Source organism: Dermacentor albipictus, chromosome 2 (assembly GCF_038994185.2).
Source record: "Dermacentor albipictus isolate Rhodes 1998 colony chromosome 2, USDA_Dalb.pri_finalv2, whole genome shotgun sequence".
NCBI lineage: Eukaryota > Metazoa > Arthropoda > Arachnida > Ixodida > Ixodidae > Dermacentor > Dermacentor albipictus.
In genome coordinates, this window is record NC_091822.1 from 145,578,646 (window position 1) to 145,599,754 (window position 21,109).

At 43.3% G+C, this 21,109-nt stretch overlaps 2 protein-coding genes across 5 annotated transcripts in view; one reads left to right on the top strand and one right to left on the bottom strand.

The window, feature by feature from the left end:
• The window catches only part of LOC135904687 (phosphatidylinositol-3,5-bisphosphate 3-phosphatase MTMR3), a 49,031-nt gene extending 36,559 nt beyond the window's left edge, over positions 1-12,472 (bottom strand). For all 4 annotated transcript variants that reach the window (XM_065435606.2, XM_065435605.2, XM_065435607.1 and 1 more), the window contains exons 1-7: positions 12,319-12,472; positions 4,886-5,221; positions 4,403-4,560; positions 3,994-4,108; positions 3,308-3,421; positions 2,450-2,673; positions 644-869 (exon numbers count right to left, since the gene is read on the bottom strand). In XM_065435606.2, the coding sequence (XP_065291678.1) occupies positions 644-869; positions 2,450-2,673; positions 3,308-3,421; positions 3,994-4,108; positions 4,403-4,560; positions 4,886-5,211 (1,163 nt within the window). In that variant the 5' untranslated portion in view covers positions 5,212-5,221; positions 12,319-12,472. The remainder of the gene's footprint in view (positions 1-643; positions 870-2,449; positions 2,674-3,307; positions 3,422-3,993; positions 4,109-4,402; positions 4,561-4,885; positions 5,222-12,318) is intronic.
• Positions 12,473-12,754: 282 nt separating this feature from the next.
• Positions 12,755-19,365, top strand: LOC135904688 (F-box/LRR-repeat protein 20). The gene is made up of 2 exons (XM_065435609.1): positions 12,755-13,727; positions 14,345-19,365. The coding sequence occupies exons 1-2, from the start codon at positions 13,182-13,184 to the stop codon at positions 15,110-15,112; spliced, it is 1,314 nt and encodes a 437-aa protein (XP_065291681.1). The 5' UTR covers positions 12,755-13,181; the 3' UTR covers positions 15,113-19,365.
• Positions 19,366-21,109: the final 1,744 nt, after the last annotated feature.

Here is a 21,109-nt window from a genome sequence, read left to right on the forward strand (position 1 = left end):
TTCCAAGTATCGTCTGCGGAAGTATTACACGGACTCGTTGACCGACGAAGACCACATGCTAAAGGCAACGGGCCGCATCAAACGTGCATCGCTATCGCAGCTGGCGGGCTGTGTAGCTGCAGCGTGGGACGACATACCAGGTACTTTGATTGTGCGCACCTTTAAAAAGTGCAGCATATCTAATGCGCTTGACGGTATTGAAGATAGTGCACTGTTTGAAGGTGACAGTCACAAGGAACACAGCGACGAGTCTAGCAACGACGACGATGTTGAATGAGCTCTGGACGTTCAGATTCAATAAATGCTGTTTGCATTTTATGAACGCTGTCCTTGCTTTTTTTTGTTCGGCCTACATTCGAGGTACTATATATATATATATATATATATATATATATATATATATATATATATATATATATATATATATATATATATATATATATATATATTTGTTGGCTTCAAACTTTAAGGGGTTGGCTTAGAATCGGGGTCGGCCTAGATTCGAGTAAATACGGTAGTTAGTACCATGGTGCAGACTATGGAGGCACGAGATAGGGAGAACGAAAACGAATTTTTCCACTCCTGACATCAGTGAGAGCAGTGGAAACAGTAACGTTCACGGTAGTGAACAGCCGGGACCCACCAGGACTGATCGGCTGTGGAGGAGCAGAGGGCACGCACGGCGTGGAAACTCTTGCGGATGGTGTGGATGTTGGCCAAGCTCATGAACTGCACCTCGCAGTTGGGGTAGTACTCTGGACATTCGCAGCCACCGCCCTTGGCTCGGTTGGCCACAGCAGCAGTGTAGGAACGAGCGTCAAGGATGAGCATCTTGCGCTGTGGCGCTGGCCGTGGCTCAAAGTGCATGCCTAGAAGGTGCACACGGATCAATACAGGGTTCACAATCATGCTAAAGGTGCTTTAACGGTAAGCATTAGGTTAAGCTGTCATAGTAAATAGAGTTTCTGCAAGCAATGACAACTAGTAAAAATGACAAAAATGATTACTAGTATTACTGAAGAGGCATCAAAACAGAAAACAGGTGGCGATACAATCCTCAAATTTCTGCATCAGTGCGTCATGATGTCATGAATAGTGATAATGTCTATTCATGCCTGGTTGACTGTTCACTGGCAAAGAAAGACTACCTTGTATTCGCTTTCTAATAGAACCGAAGACTCCAACTAGCAAGATTTGTAAAGCTTTCGTGAGCCAAACTGGCCAAATTACAAGAAAACACTCTTGATACCCATGACATCATGCTGACATATCGATGGAGAGATCTTGTTGCAAAATTCAAGAAAGACTTTTAAAGGTTCGCTATCAATTCTGCACAGTTTCTCGATTCTTTCAATTTTGCCAAACGAATGAACACAGCTTTGAAAAAATAATTTACCAGTATAAATTCATCTAGTGTTGTTTTTTTTCTGGCATTCTTCAAACAGTACCCCCCCGTGAACTCACAAGCCTTTCTGAATGCAACTTCAGTTTAGACAGAACAAAATGCTAGTTACCCTCAACCTCTCTTAGAGTGGAAATGGAACTTGCTCTTCAGAAAAAGAGTTTCTTAGGAAACGAAAAAACAAAAAATAATGTACCACGAGATTTACACCCAAAGAAAGTTCCCAAGCTGTTCGCATGGGAGAAAAAAAAAAAAAAAAACCTTCTATTAAGCGACATTAACGATTTTTCTGAATACGGGCATAAAGCTACACTCACAGATAACTTTTTCTGGCTATGAAGACAAACATAGGCTGCCATGTAGCTAGCGTGGCACCACTATTGGAACTACACTGATAATTTCACTCATGTATGTGTTCTTGTGCAAGAAATAGAGCATAGTTCTTTATTTACAAGAGCATGTGGTTTAAAAAGGCATAATATTTAGGGGTCAGTGTGGCCATTTTATATTATTTTCTAAGTTGTTCTATCCGAGTATTTGTACGTGCAAGACTGATTCATGTTTTGCTCATTTCTAAAAAAGCAAAACGACATTCGCATCTTCTGACAACCATTTGTTGTGTGCTGGCTAGTTGCTTGGCTCACCTCAGAGAATTGCGACAAACACACCAACGAATGGCTGTCAAAATAGAAGCAAAGGGTGCATTACATTTTCACAGACTTCACTGTGACTGGTACATGCAAACTTTTGTGAAGGTACACGAGCTACCTAGGGTCAGCGAAATTAAAAGATGCGCCAAACTTGCTCGTCAGTTTTCCGAAACGATCCATGTGCAGAAGCACCTCTACTGCAAGTATGCATTCACATACAAAGAAAAGTAGTCCGCGAGCGCAATGTTGTGTCAAAGAATAAATGAATGCTTTGATGACTTGCCATTAATGGTGAAATAGACTAGACAAGAAAAAAAGAAATGCAGCTCTGCAGTGGAAGCAGAACCCCTACGTGTTAGCTTGACAGTCACTGTGCAGTGAAGACAGCAGCACTCACTAGCAGTCAGACAACCATTCAGCAGGGACAAGTCTGATGCATCCGAGTCGAGCCTCTGGTCATCGGGCAGGCTGTCAAGCCCGTTTCCAATGGCGGGACCTGGGTCGATGCTGCAAGCATCTGCTATGGCCTGGATCAGGTTCTCATCCTGAGGACTTCGCCAGCCCAACCAGCCTACCTCGGGCTGTGCTGAGCGTGCTATGACTGTGCCGTACAAGTGGTGCCTACAGGAGTCAAGGGGGGTGAAGAAAAAAATAAAAAATCTCATGTCAAAAGCTGAGCGGCCCATTTGTTATGTTTGTGCCGAGACATCTTGGTTGACACAGCATGTTTTACAGCGGTATCTGTTAATCCTACCACTATGTTAAAACTATAGTTACCTGGAGAAAGAAAGAACACTAAATGTTCATAAATGAAAGGAATTCACACTTCTTGGGCACTGCTAACCTAGCCAAGGCATCCTCTTTTCAGAATGAAGAAGAGAAAGTGAGCTGAAATATGCTTCCAATGAATTACAGGTGGGGGGCATTTTATTTCCTGTTGCTCTGGCTTTGCCTTGTCAGGAATTATATTACTGCACACAGTTAAGGTTTGCCGTCTTTCCAAGTCTCCTTTTAGAGGAAGTCAAAATTTTCTGTGCTGTCCCAGCAGAAATGTGGCGCTTTACAAGTAACTGAACATGATGGCACCAAGACGTAATGAAGACATCTGGGATGGGACCCTTTCCCTCATCATACAAGTGCAATTTCTCCTGCCGATTTGTGGTTGATAGCAAAGGCAACCAGCAGGCAAAACCGGTAGCAACAGACACCAGTTGCATTCCCATACAACAAGAACAGCAAAAACCGTTTCGCTTGCCTCCAAACAACCGTGGGGATCCTCCGGGAGTACCGAAAACTGGCCACAGTTTCAAGGTCCTGGTCCGGTACTGAGGTGGGCACAATTAAGTAGCGCGGATAGCTGCTGCAAAATCTGTTGAAGGGGCATAGTGGACAGATCGTGGAGTCAGTGGGCAGCCCACAGAGAGACAGATGAGACACTGCATTTTACACTTTATCTACACAACCAAGACAGATTTCCTCAAGATGAAAAGCTCAGATCTCCAATAGGTGTCACTGCTTACACAAATGTGGCAGCGAAGAGCTGTTGTTTTGTCCTCCAATCCTGCACAATTCTGTTCTGGCTTTAGCAAGATGCATGTAGTCCTGTACAAACATGTATGAGAGCTAGAGACCACAATGCTAGGCGGTAGTATGCTGTAATGCTAAACCGTTGTCGTTTCTCTGCCTTCTTATGTTGCTTCTGTAAAGAATACTCGCAATACTTAAATGTGCAGAAGCTTCTGGCTAAGAATGTAGTTGGCCAGCAATGCACTCGTGTAATCTATCAATTTCGCATACATGTGCACTTCTGCAGTTGGTGCACTGGGTGCACCGACCTTCTATGGTCTTTCATTAATATTCAATGTAAAAGAGGCCTGCCCAACTAAAAATGTGGTTTTAGCTACTCCACACCTGCAACAACTCGCACACAAGGCAACTCACTTGAATTTCTCATTGATGCTACTGATCTTCCATGTGCCCCCAAGGTCGGTGTCAAAGCCCATACGTTTGCACTCCTGGTGCAGGAGTGAGGTGTCCTTGTCTAAACTTGGCCTATCTGGAATGGCAAAATGCAGCACCAGGTTAGCGCAATCATTTTACTGATGATCCACATATTATGCTTAGTTCGCTAACTAGTTGGCCCATTCAAATTCAGTGCAAATAGTAAAAACTACATTAAACATAACGCAAATGAAAAACCTCCTAATTGATACTGTTGCTTTAGTAAAACAATGCCTTCACATATGGATGAATTTTCATATCATGCACACTTTACACATTATTAAAAAGCTTAAAAACTGAAGAAAATAAACACTATCCAAAAATCTGCAGCAAGGACGGATCAACTGACCACTCTTTAGAAAGGAAAAGAGGTCGTCGTAACGTTCTTCACGGCAGTAGAGGTAGAAACGGAAGGCAAACAGGTCATCGAGCCGCTTCGGCAACTGGATTGCATTGGTGAGGCGCTTGTGCCACTTCTGACAGTCTTCATTTGTGGCGAATGAACACCTGCATTGGCAGCAACCAGAAAGGTACAAGAGGCACTCAATTACTTGCTTACATTCCGACGATAATATACTGCTCTTCGATAAGGGCCAAAGTTACCATACACCTGCAGAATGGACACTCACAGTGTTTATCAAAGCTAATCCTCAATTGTTTAAAGGGCCCGTCACAAGGTCTGGCCATATTGAGCTGACAAGCGCAGAGCATACAATACGCGCTAACGATAGTGTTTGTAAATAATTACATCGCTACGCACTGCGGAAGAGTCTGAAATTTATATACGAATGCCATTTTTTCTTTGCATAAAGCAAGTGCAGTGATAAATCACCTGAAAGAGCGGGCGTCCTTGCAGATTAGGTGCAGGTAAAAGATGTCGCGACACTCGACTGCCTCTAGTAATCCCAGCGGAAGGTTCAGCTGTTGCTCGGGACCCGCCAGGAAAAATCGGTATGATGAGAGAGCCACAACGCCTTGTGTCGAGCGGCCCAGGAACTCTACCGCTTCACCAGGCAGGCATGGGAATGGCACAACGAGAGATGGGTCGTCGGACACCAATGCCCGTTTGGGGTACGCCTCACTCCCGGTCAGGTTCAGGAAACTTGACGGGGTGCCACCTCCATCATCGATGGGCGGGGACCCTTCCCCTGCCTCCATGCCAAGAGCCCTGCACAGACGGAAGAAGCAGCACCAAACACTGCTTAAGCAGTTTTCTAAATTATGGGGTTTTTTGTGCCAAAACTACAAGCTGTTTATGAGGCACTCCGTAGTGTGGGATTCCGGAAGTTTGGACCACCAGAGGTTCTTAAACATGCACCTAACTGTAAGTACACGGGTGTTTTCACATTTCACCCCCATCTAAATGCGGCCGCCATGGCCAGGATTCGACGCCGTGACCTCGTGCTCAGCAGCCCAACACCACCACGGTGGGTAGTGTGCCACCAAAGCGGTATTCACTGTGACGAAGCACATTTGCTCTAAATATTGCTAATTTGCCCGTCTGATTCCTGTATAAGAGTGTGGACATTCTTTCATCTTGCCACTGTCCACTGTGGACATGCTTTTAATGATCATGGAGTGGTACGCAAAGCTTACCTATGTGAAGAATGCCCAACAGCAATGGGTGCAATGTTTTGCTGCACGCTTGAATTTACCATATGGCCAGTTGCGTTTTTTTACAGTAATATGGTGGGTGCCTGGAACACTCCATCGTCAAACAAGAGAACTACTTTCAACAGGTACTGTGTGTGGTTTCACTACTTATGATTTTCACCATAAGCACTTACATACACATGCCAGCGACTAATTCATAATTGCACTTGGAACCTGAGTTTACAATGCGATTAGGATACCGTATTAAAATTCTGTGCATGTATAATGTAAAAATGGCTGCCTACTCTGTATTACATCATCACACATATAGCATGCTTCCATTTATATGACACCTAGTGGCAAGCAGAGTTGCAAAGTGGCAACTCCAGAGTTGGAATGATTCGAGAATCATAGCACATTTTTAAACACCTGGAATGTAATGACGCCACCAGTGTCACAGATGGAATGGGAATATAATGAAAGCCAGAAATAGTGGAATGGAGTTGGAATGGAACAGACACCTAGTCCTGGAGCATTGATGATAAGCAAGACTACAAACCTACAAAATCGGCAAATTTGGCATTTAGACAAAATTAGACTTGGCTAATATATTGCATTTCTCCTACCAGTTCTTCCAGTATCCACTTACAGGTGACTACTACTACCATGGTAATTATAAACAACACAGAATTCTGTGTGTCTACTTTACTCCTCTGAAGACCCAGAAACCTTTCTGCATTACAAGTCTAAAGTGTGTTTAAAGACAGCAACTTCTAGCTGTCAAGAATTATTTGGTTTAGGAAGAGCACAAATGATCTAAAAAGAAATATTAGTGGACATTAGAGATATTACAGCCAATTGCAGAGATAACAGGAAGCAAAGCATGTTTCTTGTGTGAGAAAATTTGATGTAACATTCTCAAGACTTCTAAAACACTTCAGTTTGTACAAGCAGACAAGCGCAAGCAGTCTACAATTATAAAGCAAGAATTGAATTACTGAAATTGGAGGAATGGAATGGGTCAGCTCGGAACCTCCAGAAGTGGGAATGGTCCAACTCTCACCAATGTGAGGAGTTAAAAGGAGTGGAATCACGGGGTATCTCCACATCCCCCGATTTCATCTCCACTTCCCACACTTTCATTGTCAGTACACTGTCATGTAGCGGGTTCACTTATATTGTTTTTCATGATGCTTTACAACACGAATATTATTTAAGTGGCTGGACTGGTGCTTTCCAAATATTGTAGACATGAAATAATTGACGTTCTCATATCTGATGCCCTGCACAAAATTCTTGCATGGTGTCCACATTCAGCATACTTGATCAAACTCACCAAAGAATATGTAAGAACTGTGGTGAAACTATATCTTCAATGAATAGAATCAACTGATGGCTGAAGAGGCTGAAGTGTCACGAAAAATGGTTTTTGACGTTCACATGTGCACTGTCAACTGCTACAAACGATGCACCAAAATAACTGGGCATTTCAGCGGCAACATTAAACAATTTTTAAAAGTAGTGCAGTAGACGTAAACAGGTAATCAAACCAATTATGCACACCTGCAGACATCAGAAATTGTGATAATCATTGATCGGCTTACTAATGAATAGTTTTGCCGATTAGCTCTTTAACAAATTATCTTAGGACTCATGCTGCAAGTGTGGAACTGAAGCCTCTTTGTGGCTGGGGGCGTTTCAACGTAGGATTGCATTGGATAGGAGCCAACTTTATTTGTGCCTGCAGTTGGGTGCTCGCGCGCCCCGACGAGGGCCTATGTTGTCTACGTCGTGGTCTGTTGACCTTGGTGAATACAAGCAATTGAATAAACAATCATTTTTAGCTTCTACTGTACATAATTCTGTTGGCTTGTTTGCACATAGGCAACCTGACGTGAGAGATTTATTTAGCACTTGTTGAGTCCAAGCCTTGCCGCTAACCACTATACTATTTTTTTCACCGCAACTTTGATGTAGCTTTGATGCTTAATTGAAGTGGGTGGTTTGTGGTTGTATCAGGTGACATGGATTAACAATCTGCATACTATATTACCAGAAAGGCTTCCTGACACATTGTAGGACACAAATGTGTGAAATGACATTGGAATTTTGCTGCAAGTTTAGGGGTGCATAAATTAAAACTAGTACTAGTCTTGGGAATCCTCCTATGTTGAAGGATTCCCAAGACTAGTACTAGTTTTAATTTTTGTACCCCTAAACTTGCAGCAAAATTTCAATGTCACATGATACAACCACAAACCACCCACTTCAATTAAACATCAAAGCTTCATCAAAGTTGCGGTGAAAAAAATAGTATAGTGGTTAGTGGCAAGGCTTCGACTCAACGAGTGCTAAATAAATCTCTCGTGTCAGGTTGCCTATGTGCAAACAAGCCAAGAGAATTATGTACAATAGAAGCTAAAGATGATGGTTTACTCCATTGCTTGTATTTACCAAGGTCCACAGTTCAACATTGGGAATAGCACAACAGGTTAAAACATTCACCAAGGCAGTCCAACATATCACAAATGTAGTGTTACTCGACACGTAACATTCAGAAGAAGTTGCAACTTTTTTAACGCCGCTATTAGCTCAAATCAGATGGTGTATCAAGGACAAACTAAGAAAGCGTTGCTCCAATGAAAGAATGTTCTACACAAACCTGATCCAGACCAGTGTAGCTATGACAGAGAGAAAGAAACTCCCTCTTGAGGTAAACGTCCCAAAGCTGCAGTGCTGCTTTCCAAGGTACTTCAGAAATGCCTTATCTGACGCTTTTCACTGTCTGTCGCGAGAATGGCAACACATAAAAGAGTGACGCGACGCACCGCACATGTTGTGGTACGATAAGATATAATACATTGGAAGGGCTTTGACTTCTGCTGTTAGTGGCAAGCCACGCTTAATTTTTTTTTTACCCAACATTCGCGTGATAAGCCCACAACAGTGAACAGATTGCCAGCACCATGCGAATTGGCAACAATTTCTTTTCCCCCCCGTTTTCTGTTGCTTTATAAAAACAAAAAAAAGATATATATGCAAATACCGATAGTGCAGAAAAAGAAACCCACTGATTAAGGACCATCAAAATCCTAAACGAAAAATTCCCAATTAAGAAAGCTACTCGCCAGAGATGGCCTGGACCAAGGCCATTCATTCTCCGAGCAAAACTAAAGCTTTATCATTCTCTTTCAATATGTGGATTTCTCTAAAACCAAAATGCAAGGAGCACTGTTCAGATAGCCATGGCCATGCAGCGAAGCCCCATGCCTTTCATTGTTTCAATTCTACCAACATCTGCCCTTCAGAGACAACGGCAATGTTACCACTCATGTGTTTCTTGAAGAGATGAATGAAAAGAATAATAATAATTATATAACAATAAAAGAGGGGCAAGAAGCAGTTTACAGAATTACAAGTGCAGCTCCATGTTCATGTTGAACCACAGGTGCGTCTTGTGACAAACCTACATGGATATCAATAATTTCAGAAAGTGTTAAACAGTGAAAGAAGATATCCAGCTGGTATTTGGAGGAGGTTTAATTACTGATGCCTTGTCAGCTGTGCTCCCTCTGAATGTAATAAAAGAAAGAGACCCATGTGACATTGGTATTAGATTCGAACTGACCTGCGAGTCCAAGTGAGCTCAGCTGAGTGCAAGTGAGTCCTAAGCACACAGTATATTTTGTGAGCAAGTATGAGTGAGTTCTGTTTAGTTCCATTTGTCTAGAGACAAATTAGTACTTGGACAAGTTTTTTAAAATTTGCTGTCCAATATTATTTCTCAAAGCAGCCATCAGCTTAGAGGAGGTGACAAGCTGATATGTTTATCTGCTTTTTACTTTATATATATCTGTATATTAATTTCTTTTTGTTACCTGCACACCTGCCGTGTGGTATGTACTAAAGTTGTAAGCAAAAGTTTGGTGACCACCCGCCGCAGTGTCTTTGCAGCTATGCTGTTGCGCTGCTAATCACGAGGTCACGGGATCCAATCCCGGCCACGGTGGGCACATTTCGAAGGGGGCGAAGTGCAAAAACAACCGTGTCCTGTGCATTGGGGCTAGTGGTCAAAATTAATAGAGAGTCCCCCCACAATGTTGTGCCTCATAATCAAATTGTGGTTATGGCACATAAAATCCCAGAATTAGACTTTGGTGACTTCAGATGCCACAGAATATATTTTTCTCAGCATAGCCACCCAGGCTTAAATCAAGTCGCATACAATCGAACCTGGGTATAAAGAATTAGTGTTTAACAAACTGCTGTAAAATGCAAAAATTTTAGAAGATAACATTTTTATTTTGTATATTGAACTACTGATATATCGAACTATTTCATGATCACCTTCAAGGTCGATATATCTGGGTTCGACTGTAGCTTATGCATGCCTGCACAGTCAATGTAATGTATTGAGAAAATTCCACGCATGCCTGTGCTGGAAGAACAATTTTTTTGGCTGATGCCATAGTTTCAAAACTGTTTCACCAGAGGGTACATACCTTGTGTCATAGCAAGCCATGACATTGACTCTGGATAAGAATAGGTGGATGAAAAGCAATATATGCTTCCTTGTTTGTTTGCAGTGTGGCCCAAGTGACATGACACACGCGTCTGCATGACCATGCACCGGACTGCTGGATACTAACCATGCAGCTTTACCTCCAGCAACATGTTGCTTGGTCACACGATTAGTCAAACTCCTTTGTTTACAAACATACAGCTTGTTTACAAGCATTTCATGTTTAAAAATTACCAGCGACCAGCTTTACAATGGACTTATGAGAGAAGCTTCATAGCCTGGCTTTCTAATGCCTAGCTGCTTACCTCGCCAAACAAAATTAATCAGGCAGTGCTCGAACATACTCGTCCCCTTCTACCATACCCTTGCAACAGTTGCACGGGCTCATGGCGAGTGCTCTTTCGAGTTGCTCTTGCCTACTTGTTCACTACACATCTTTCACAAGTGATGTTGAAAGGCCTAGAGACAGGCGGAGTACAATGAAAAGACTCAAGCACTTTAATGCACACACACAACTTGCAAGCACAAAGTTTCCTTGTTGGCAGAATGTCAACAGTCGCAATCGAACACAACTGTCATAGATACGTTGCGTCAATCGCATGCGAACTGAAAGAGGAAGTGTGGAGAGAGTGAGAACGCAATGGGGTAAAACAAATAATTTTTCTTTAGTATCAAGAAAAGTGCGGCGAGCGTGCGTTCACATTTCGAAACATGCGCATTGTTTTCCTTTTCTTTTCCCCCGGCCGGCCCACGTTAGCAAGTGCATAAATGACCTACGCGTATGCCAGGCATAACATTCCACATTCAGTAGGTGGTGGCGATTCCAGGACCGTATAAAGGCAGCAGCGTCGTGAATCTTAAGCTGTGCCCCACCCGACAGAATAGACGAAATGCAGTTATCACTACACGCACAGATCCACACCTGGCCAACTGCTCCACAACAAGGAATCGGGCACCGGCGCGCAACGCAGCCGAGCTGGTAGGTCGGGCGGTGTACGCGTACAGAGCGCGCGCACGCGCCAAGGCACGGGACGGATACGACAACGCGACTACGACGGCGGGGCGGCACACCGCCCCTCCTTGAGCTCACAAGGCTGCGACGGCGGCGTACATACAGACCAGCAGGGGCGAGCTGCTGCCGCCGGTCGCGCGAGCGACGGAAAAAGGAAGCAAGCGTTTCCCTCCTCGGGTTTCCGCGACAGGGACGAGCGGATGCAAGGCCGGCAACCGCACACAATCGCATCGGCCTGCTCGATGGCAAAGCCGCCGAATTCGGCGATCGAGTAGTCCGGAGTAGTCGCGCGCCGAGAAAAAGAAAACCGTAGGTGGCCGGCGTCGCCTGTCCCGAAGAATGTAAATGCAGTTTCTCCAGCGCGCGCGACTCGCTGAAGGTCACTTCGCGAGCGCCCGCTCCTTCACCTCGCGCGCAGACGCAGCGCTTTTGTTGCTGTTTTTTCATTTCTAGCTCCGCTCCGACCAAGTGTTCTCTTCTTCGGTATCGGCTACACTGAGGAAAAAATATAAGAAGCCGTCCGCATTCCCGCCATCTCAATTGCCAATTCCTGTGTTGCCCTGCTTGGCTAGACTGGCCAAGCGTAACCAAGCGAAGAAAGCACAGCAAGGAAGGGCCGCCTGTTTGCACTGACGTTCGTGACAACCCCCGCCTCCCTTTCTTAGACGCGTCGAGAACCTCGATCGTGGAAGGCTCGGCTTTCAGCGACAAGCACGCGCGTTGACAACGACAGTGCATACATTGCAGCGTGTACTAGTACGTCCTGTCAACGACTGGAATGCTTTTGTGAGACGGTGGCGCGCTATCTCGACTCCAGTCAGTGTGAAGCGCCCATGTAAACAACCCCGAGTCACTGCTGAGGAAGAACGCTTCCACAATGACCCACTTTCACCGCGACGGCTAAGCTTCGCCCCGACATGAATAGTTCGCGCCACAGCTGAATAGAAACCTTATATCTTTTCTTCAAATGTGCAAGAATGCTCCAGTTAGATCGCCAGCAAACTTTAGCTACGTCAGGTTCCAATCGGAACGCTACAAGCGTCGGGACACAGCTATGCCCAACAGACCAAGTCATTCAGGAAGGCGATAGACGGCAACAAAACGCTTTACATCGAATCTAGACAACAATCGAACTTACCTTAAACGTCAAGAAGCTCAGATGTGAGAAGGCAAACTGAGTTCTCTACTCACAGTACTTATAATTTTGCTGATTATCATGACGTAAATAGGGCCCTAGCAGAAAATCGATTGCGGTCCATGAGTTACGTCACACCACAACAAAGTCCTTCGATGGTGCTTTTTAGACAGGTGGCGCAACTGATCAGTATTTTTTAAAGCTTTAGGTACACTTCAAAGTAAGCTAAAAGACACTACGGTGTAATACCCTGTATAGCTTAACCTACAATAATTAATGCAAGAGCAATTTAGTAATACGCGTTAATGCACTTTAATAATTAGGCTTAATATTTAATTTTGCGCAACCTGCGCGCCAATCTATTGTATTTGCATATTATCACGAGCTATAAAACCAAATATTATAACAGTCCTGCACAATACAACAATAAATATTGTAACATATTTGGATAAAATGATAAGGGCGCTAGCCATTATTTACACTCAGGACCTTAGGAAGAGTTGCTGTTTCTATCACGTTTCCCTCCACACACTCACCCCATCTTCCTCGCGTTCCCGCGATGAGTTTCATGGCATGTTTACAACTTGATCCCCGTGTTACTGTGTTTACTGAGCGGCGCTCGAGAGTTAGTTAATGTGTTTTAAGCATTTAAGAGTTGCAGTGTCCAAGGGTAAATCGCCTGTATTAAGCGATCACCTGCCTCAGCGCTGTAATTGAGGCCTCCTTCCGAATCCCTTCATCGACAACGGAGGGAGACGCTGCGTTGTTTCGCGAAATAGACAAAAGCAAGCGACGCGCGTGTGATGGCGAGCGACCAAAACGCGTAGTCGTCACCAGTTGGGATACGCTTCGTCCCTCACCAAGTGATGACCCTGGCGCCCAAGGCTAAAGTGGAAGTGCTGGTCAGAGCAGTCACGGCGGCGGACGACGATGCCCTCATCAACAAGAAGCTTCCGAAGGAGCTGCTGCTTCGCATCTTCTCCTACCTGGACGTCGTCTCGCTGTGCGCCTGTGCTCAGGTGTCTAAGTTGTGGCACGAGCTTGCGCTGGATGGAAGCAACTGGCAGAAGATTGACCTCTTCAACTTTCAGACGGACATCGAGGGTCCCGTGGTGGAGAACATCTCGCGCCGATGCGGCGGCTTCCTCAAGAAGCTCAGCCTTCGCGGCTGTCAGAGCGTCGAGGACGCGTCGCTAAAGACGTTCGCCCAGAATTGCAACAATATCGAAGACCTGAATCTGAACGGCTGCAAAAAGCTGACGGACAGCACCTGCCAGAGCCTTGGGAAGCACTGCAGTAAGCTGACCTTCCTCGACCTGGGCTCGTGCTGCCAGGTGACAGACCTGTCACTCAAGGCGATCGGCCAAGGCTGTCCTGCGCTTGAGCAGATCAACATTTCTTGGTGCGACCAGGTGCGTCGGCACGCTTTTTGCAAAACGCCGCGGCTGTTTACTGGTTGTGGCGTTCTACTACTGAACGCAAGGCCCCGAGGGTTCGATACGCTGTAGCAGCGGGCGCAAATGATCTAAGGGCAAAACTTGCCATGCGCTGAGCATTCAATCCAGGTGTCAGCCTCAGAGCGTAGATAGAAAAGCAATCGCTTGCTGTCTGCGTTACTAAGTTAATTTTCGCATATAACTTCTTTGCAATAAATGAGATCGGGGCATTTCCATATGTCTGTGTTTACGTTATTTCTGTGTAAAAAGTAAGCTCACGATTAGATAGATTGGGCAAATATGCTCAAGTCAGGCCATAGAAGTGGTGTACAATAATTTTTACACCTAACATGCATTTATTGAACAATCTGTAAAATTGTGCTCGAAATGTGACCTGCTCGGTGTGAAAGCTAGCTTCCATATTTTCTGTATTTGCTACTTTCACTGTCCATGTAAGATTTAAAAACATAACATCAAAATGCACAATGTTGCACTGTGTCTGCGAAATGCACACATATCATGGAGAATGGTGCTCTGGATAAGTCAGTGGACTCGCCTCTTTCACTTCAGTGTCAACACATGCCCATGCGTAGGTGTCCAAGTATGGCGTGGAAGCTCTGGCTGCTGGTTGTCCAAGGCTGCGCGGCTTCGTCAGCAAGGGCTGCCCGCTGGTCAATGACGAGGCAATCTCTAAGCTGGCCCAGTATTGCGGAGGCCTGCAGACCCTCAACCTTCACGAGTGCACCAACATCACTGATGCTGCTGTGCAGGCTGTCAGCCAGCACTGCCCCAAGCTGCACTTCCTGTGTGTCTCCAATTGTGCGCATCTGACCGACACCGCTCTCGTGTCTCTCAGCCAGGGCTGCCATGCGCTCTGCACGCTTGAGGTAGCCGGCTGTACACAGCTGACAGACAGCGGCTTCCAAGCGCTGTCTCGCTCGTGCCACTCACTTGAGAAAATGGACCTTGAAGAGTGTGTGCTCATCACGGACAACACGTTGATGCATTTGGCCAATGGCTGCCCAAAGCTGCAGCAGTTGAGCCTTTCGCACTGCGAGCTTGTAACGGATGAAGGGATCCGCCACCTTGGCGCAGGCGCTGGTGCGGCCGAGCACCTGCTTGTGCTGGAGTTGGACAACTGCCCATTGATAACAGATGCTTCGTTGGAGCACTTGGTCGCGTGCCAGAATCTGCAGCGTATCGAGCTGTACGATTGCCAACTGATTACGCGCGCTGGCATCCGCAAGCTTCGCAGTCACCTGCTGGACCTGAAGGTGCATGCCTACTTTGCACCTGTCACACCTCCGCCCTCAGTTGGAGGCGGCAGGCCCCGCTACTGTCGCTGCTGCGTTGTGCTCTAGTCAAGTGAGGAAGACATGGGTGTGGGGGAAATGGGTGCTTTTAGGAATTGCCTTTTGCTGCTGCTGATCAAGGTAGCGCAGAAATTGTTAATGTTGGACATGCAGCCCCAATCATCTACGTTCGAAATGTGTTGACAGTTTTGTGTTGTGACAACATCTACGATTGCCCGTGTGGCTCAAGATAGCTTTCTAGAATGTGGTGAGAGAAACGGTGACCACATGGCAGCATGTTCTCACCAAGGGGGTCTTTCAAGTCTACAGTTCCGTAAATGTTGCTACTGCAGTTTGTTGCGCACGGTTTGCACATTCTTAACAGATGCAATTTGAGCTTTACGTTTCACATAATTTTTAACTCTATTTGTTTCCCATCTTGACACAACTCAAAGCACATTTTATTGATGGCAACGGCAACCATTTGTTGAATATGTAGTCGTAAACTTGACTGGCAACATACCACCTGCCACCACTTGACTGTGGTTCCATTACACCAGTGATCATGATAGTCTTTGTCCACATGTACAGACTTGATTCCCATTCCACAGTTTGCTAACTGCTTCTTTGAAAGCACCGGCCATTTGTTAACATGTTCTTTGCTGCAAGTGGATTGTAGGTACTGCAGTCTTTGTGATAGTGACACTTTGTCATGCATACTCCGTGGTAGTAACACTTTCACAGTGCAGAAAATTGCTTAATCATCCTTAAACTTGCATTTCTTGATTCACCTAGATCTTGATCACTTGCCTAATGTTCAGTACTGCATACATAACAGGTGTAAACACAGGTATAATGACACATCAAACATGGTCAATCGTTTGCGGTGGCCTAAAGAATGCAGATGGCTTAGCGGTATCATAAATAAACTACTGCACTGCTTGTAACTTCATCTATTTTATCGTATTAGAGGATTAGATAAGCACTGCATTTTTTATCATGCTTGTGATTTACTATCATGGTAGTTTTTGTGCTACCTGTGTGAGCCACAGATGTGATACAGTGCATAATTTCCAGAGGTAAAGAATATTTAAAAATCTGAAGCAGCAGGAGGTTAATGTGGGCGAGTTGGTGTAACATACTTGAAGAAAAAATAGCTCTTCAAAAACGCGCACTAAAAGAAGAACATGTATGACGGACAGGCGCCTGTCCGTTGTACATGTACCTTCTTTTAGTCCGCGTCTTTGTAGTGCTGTTATTTCTTCAAGAATTAAAAAAAAAAACAGCTTATACCTCACTGTTAGTCTGCAGGTGGGCATGCTTTTTTTTTTCTCTATCTCCTATCCTGCAGGAATTTGCTTCGAGGCCTTGACAGCCTGTGACATATGGCATCTGAATTGGGATAGTGAGCATATTTACCACTTGAGACAACATAAAAATGAAAGATGGTTGCGGGGTTGAACCATATTAATGGAGAAAATGTAATCAATCTGTGTCCAGTTTATTCTACCTGTGCATTCTTGTTCTGCTGTGCAGTCATAACTTTGAATGGTTCAGGCATGCCTTTGCCTGCAAATACCTTCGCGGTGTGCAACTGTACAATGTTGGCGGCAGGGCAGCAATGTTTAGTGATGCAGGCAAGGATGCTTACGTTTCTGTTTTCACCAGAATACTGCATACACAATCACAGTTTGCTGAGCACTGAATCTGAAATGTTGTGTCCACTTTTCAGGCTCTTGAATCCTGTGCACCCACAGGCAGCATAATTGCTTGTCTTCATCTCCCGTGATATGTAGACTAATTTGTGCAGCGCAGATTATGTACATACGAGTGGCACCTTCGTCCATGTGTCTTCTTTATAGGAAAATGGTTATGAGTTACTAACAAGCCTCCATTGACCTCATAAACGGCAACAACATGATGATGCAGATCGACTGCAGATGTAGTGGTGCACGCGTGATGCTTCACAGCACAGGAAAATGTGCGCATCACGTCTTAGAGAGCAGGCTACAATATGCCTTGATGCAGCACCATATTTAAAGGCAATGCAATGAATGCCATCACTTGTGCTGCTGTGACACCGTGCCGGGCACCTTACTTCTAGAAATCAAAACTGCAGCCACTTGTTAGAAAAGAAATTGTTTGGGAATTACGTAATCACTTAGAATTGTGGTATTCAGAAGAAGGAAAAATCTGCAATATGTTCGTCTCTACTTTTAAATATAAGCAAGTTTCAACTTTGAAATGGGCAACACATTGGATAAGTCACTACAGTTGTGAGCTATCAACATCTCTCCTCTTCTAATAAAGGATAAAGATTTCGACTTGGAACTTCTGACCTATCCTTTTCACGCACTGATAAGTATCTTTACATACAGTGAACATTCGTGAATTAACTAGGTGTGAAGTAGTAGAATGAGCGAAAAACACTGACACACCTGTTAACAGAGCAAGACTACAGCTTTTCTTTAGCTTTAGTTGCTTGAACTTTCCATTTAAAAAAAAAAAGCTTCTTAACTGCTTGGCATGTTGGTCAAAGTGTGTTTTAGCATGGTTTCATTTGTTTTTTGCATGGTCATGTGAAGATCATTGTGCTCAATGCAGCCTAGGTTATTGGTGACCTGTAGCATGCACCATGATCCTAACTTGGTGATGCGTATTCACATGTGTTCTTTGCAAATGTTCTTCAACTTGATGTTCAAGTTTTCCCCAGTGTGAAACCGGTGATTTTACCTTAATTCACTGTGCCAGGGGGCCTGTTATAGCTCCAAGAATGTTGTGAGCACTTTGTGCCAGTAAAAGAAAGTCTATCACTTCTAGTGACTGAGAATCGTGTATCAGACCACTTTTGCGCCCCCATGCATAGGTAAAGTTTCAGTAGCCAATGTGTGTACATCACTTGTCAACTTTCCTTAATTTGGCTTCTGTTCCAAAAGTACTGAAAGGCACCTATCTTATTCAAACACTTATTACTTGGTCTTATTCGAAAGGATTCACCTGACCTTTAATGAATTCGGAGCAAAAGGAATTGTCTTGCTGGTTTAGGCTTAAAAGATGTGAAATGGTACTTCGTCTGCCTGTCATTTGTGCTGCAAGTGCTTTTGGAGACAATTTTTGTGGAAGGCTTGTCATGATAATTAAGTGGTTCATGATACTTTCAACAGAAATCTTGATGCTCTTTCGTTGGTGAAACATCTAAGGCATATGCATTTATGAGTAATGCTGGAACGGATCATTAGTCAACACAATTTTGCAAGAAGTTACTGAGGCGGAGCTTATCTAATCAAAATAAAAGTTTGACATCCTCTCGAAAATGGGCAGAAAACTACAAACGAAACCAGCTTGGTACTTTGAGAGATAACATTGTGATTAAAAAAAAAAAAACACAGTTCGTCTGGTCTACAGTTAATCTTCACTGGTTGAGCAAATTGCAGACTAGGGTAAATGTCTTTCAGCCACGCCGTTTACATTGAAGAAGTAAGTCTGGTTCCCTTTAAAGCTGTCTGCCTATCGCAATTGACATGCAGTTTTCCTGTCATCAGAAACATTAGTTTCCCACGTGCACATTATATTTATACAGCAAATAACAGCAAGGCACAAAGAAGCACTTTTAATTTGCAATGCAACTATTATTAGCTTCTCTGACCAATTCGTGGCAATTAGTCTTTTGGTTTTTGTAAATGCCATATTCATTTATGCTGTGACTTTACTGTTTGCAAAGTTTGTAACAGATATTTCTTCATGGGTAGAGCACTTGGGAGTTCAGTTTTAATTTGACTGTGTCAACACAGTTCTTTCCACTCTTGCATTTTGTACAGCAGAATCTCTTCAATATGTTCCTGGTTTGTAAAATTTTCCCCACAGTGGACAACATTGAAAATATCCGTGATATGTTGTCTTGGATATTGTGCTAATTCTCGTACTTTTTTGTCTTGTTTTTTCATCTTTCAAATTGTATCAGTGATGTTCTACTGTTTAATGAGTCTGCTTGCTTTATTAGCAGCATTCGGTATGTGCAGCAGGTACATTTGTATTTACTTTTTATCATTTCATAGCTATGTCGTAATTTTCTTTCCCCAAATACCATCTAAATTTTAGTAATCGGGGACTGTAAAACTATAGGTAATTTCCGGAAATGCTGTTCTCCATGCATGGCTTGGTTAAACACAGCTGATGGGATGAAAAGATTTGTACACAGGCATGCTTCCTGTTACCGTTATTATTTACATCACACGCACCCTCTCGGACCGTGTAACAGAGGTACCGCGACATCCACACACGCTGGCCACTGCGCTGAACTATCTTGCTTGAGAGAGAAAGTACATCTGTAGGGCTGTGCAAATATTTGAAACTTTCGAATAACGAATCGAATAGTGTCCTATTCGATTCGGTCTTCAATATCGAGTAGTCATTATTTGTAAATGCGAATATTTTTTTAATACTTTTTTTAATATTTGAAAACGTCGACTGTGCCCAATTAAATATAAAATTGGAGCGAAAGTACAGTAAATTTTCACTCCCGCAGGCATAGTACTGGCATAAAACGTGAGAACTTGCATGGTGGAATAGGCGACATCACTTAGGTACCCATACTTTACAGGTTATATATACACAGTGATCATTCGAACTCTCTGAATAGTCCTGTGCATGTGTAGAAACTACTTTTTTGCTCCTAATGCTTCATTTGTGCTTTTAATAAACAACACTTCACAACGTACTATGTAATGACAGAAACTTGCTAACTTTTTTTTTTCACTTTCACTTTCAGTTTATTTATTTCATAAGGAGGAGACATACATGCTTATACAAGTATGCAGGAGGAGGTCCCAGAGCATGTGGCTGAAAGGGGACCTCCTAACTTTTAAGAATACTGGGATGTGAACATAGTTTTATATTAAGTGTGATAACGGCTGTTCATTATTAAAAATCTATTCCATATTCGATTCACTTCTGGCACTATTCAATTTGTATTCAATTCTGTCTCAAAAATCACTGTTCACACACCCCTACATAGCTGAAAATGATTAACCAAGTGTGCGGCGTTTTATTTTTTTTTTTAACTGGTGCCTTCACAGTTGAATTGGTGGTTCAGGCGAAGCGGTCTGCCTTGCAAGCATCATCACCTGATAATCTTATTTTGCTCTGTACTCCTTAGGGTTCAGCATTTTCTGTTAAAAATAGAAAAAGAATTAAAGAAAAAGAAAGTAGAAAAAAAAATGTGCATCAAAGTCATTTTAAAAAATTCTGTTTTTATTGAGAAAGGTCAACCTTTGGAAAGTTACTTGAAAAAGAAGAAATTACATGCTATTGAAGTTTATGCACAGCAAATATGCACTGTTGAAGCTATATCACGCAAAAATATGGCAGATGTGGCATAGAAACGGCAACTATTACCGAATAAAGCAATTGTTATAAGGTGAAAACTATGTTAAATCCTAACCAGGGGCTTGTCAATATTAACCTCAACATTGTTTTATTGTGTTTTATGTGATTTCATCATTCCGTACTCTATAAAGATGGTTGGTAGAGAAAAATATTGTTTTATTGGCAGGTTAGACTTGGAAATATTAAAAAGGTTCATACAATTGAAGCACAATAAAGAGACAGGAGCATGCTAGGCATACACACAGTGCTCCCCTTTTGTTTCATGCCTTTCAATTTTACTTGAATATTCAAACATGTCTCATCAATCTTACAACATGGCCAAGCCTCATGAACAGGATGAGCTGAAGCAGCAGAAGCTGGGCATGCAAAAAAATAAATATAAGGTTATGTAAAACAAGGAAAACAACAACATCTCTTTTAACTTTCTTGTTCAGCTCGCCATGATTGTAGCACAGTTCTCCTGCGACTAGTTAATAATTCAAAAACGAAAATTCAACCTAACAACTGTTAGAAAGGTTCCAAATTTGCAAAAGTGTAGCAAAATCTGGTGTCGTACAAGATGGTCAGTGGTGATGTCATTATGCCATGAAATTTTAAAAAGGTGCTATGTTCATCTTTTGCAGTAGTACATTTACAAATGAAGAGAGACAGTTTTGAAAGGTTAATCTACCGTGACACATT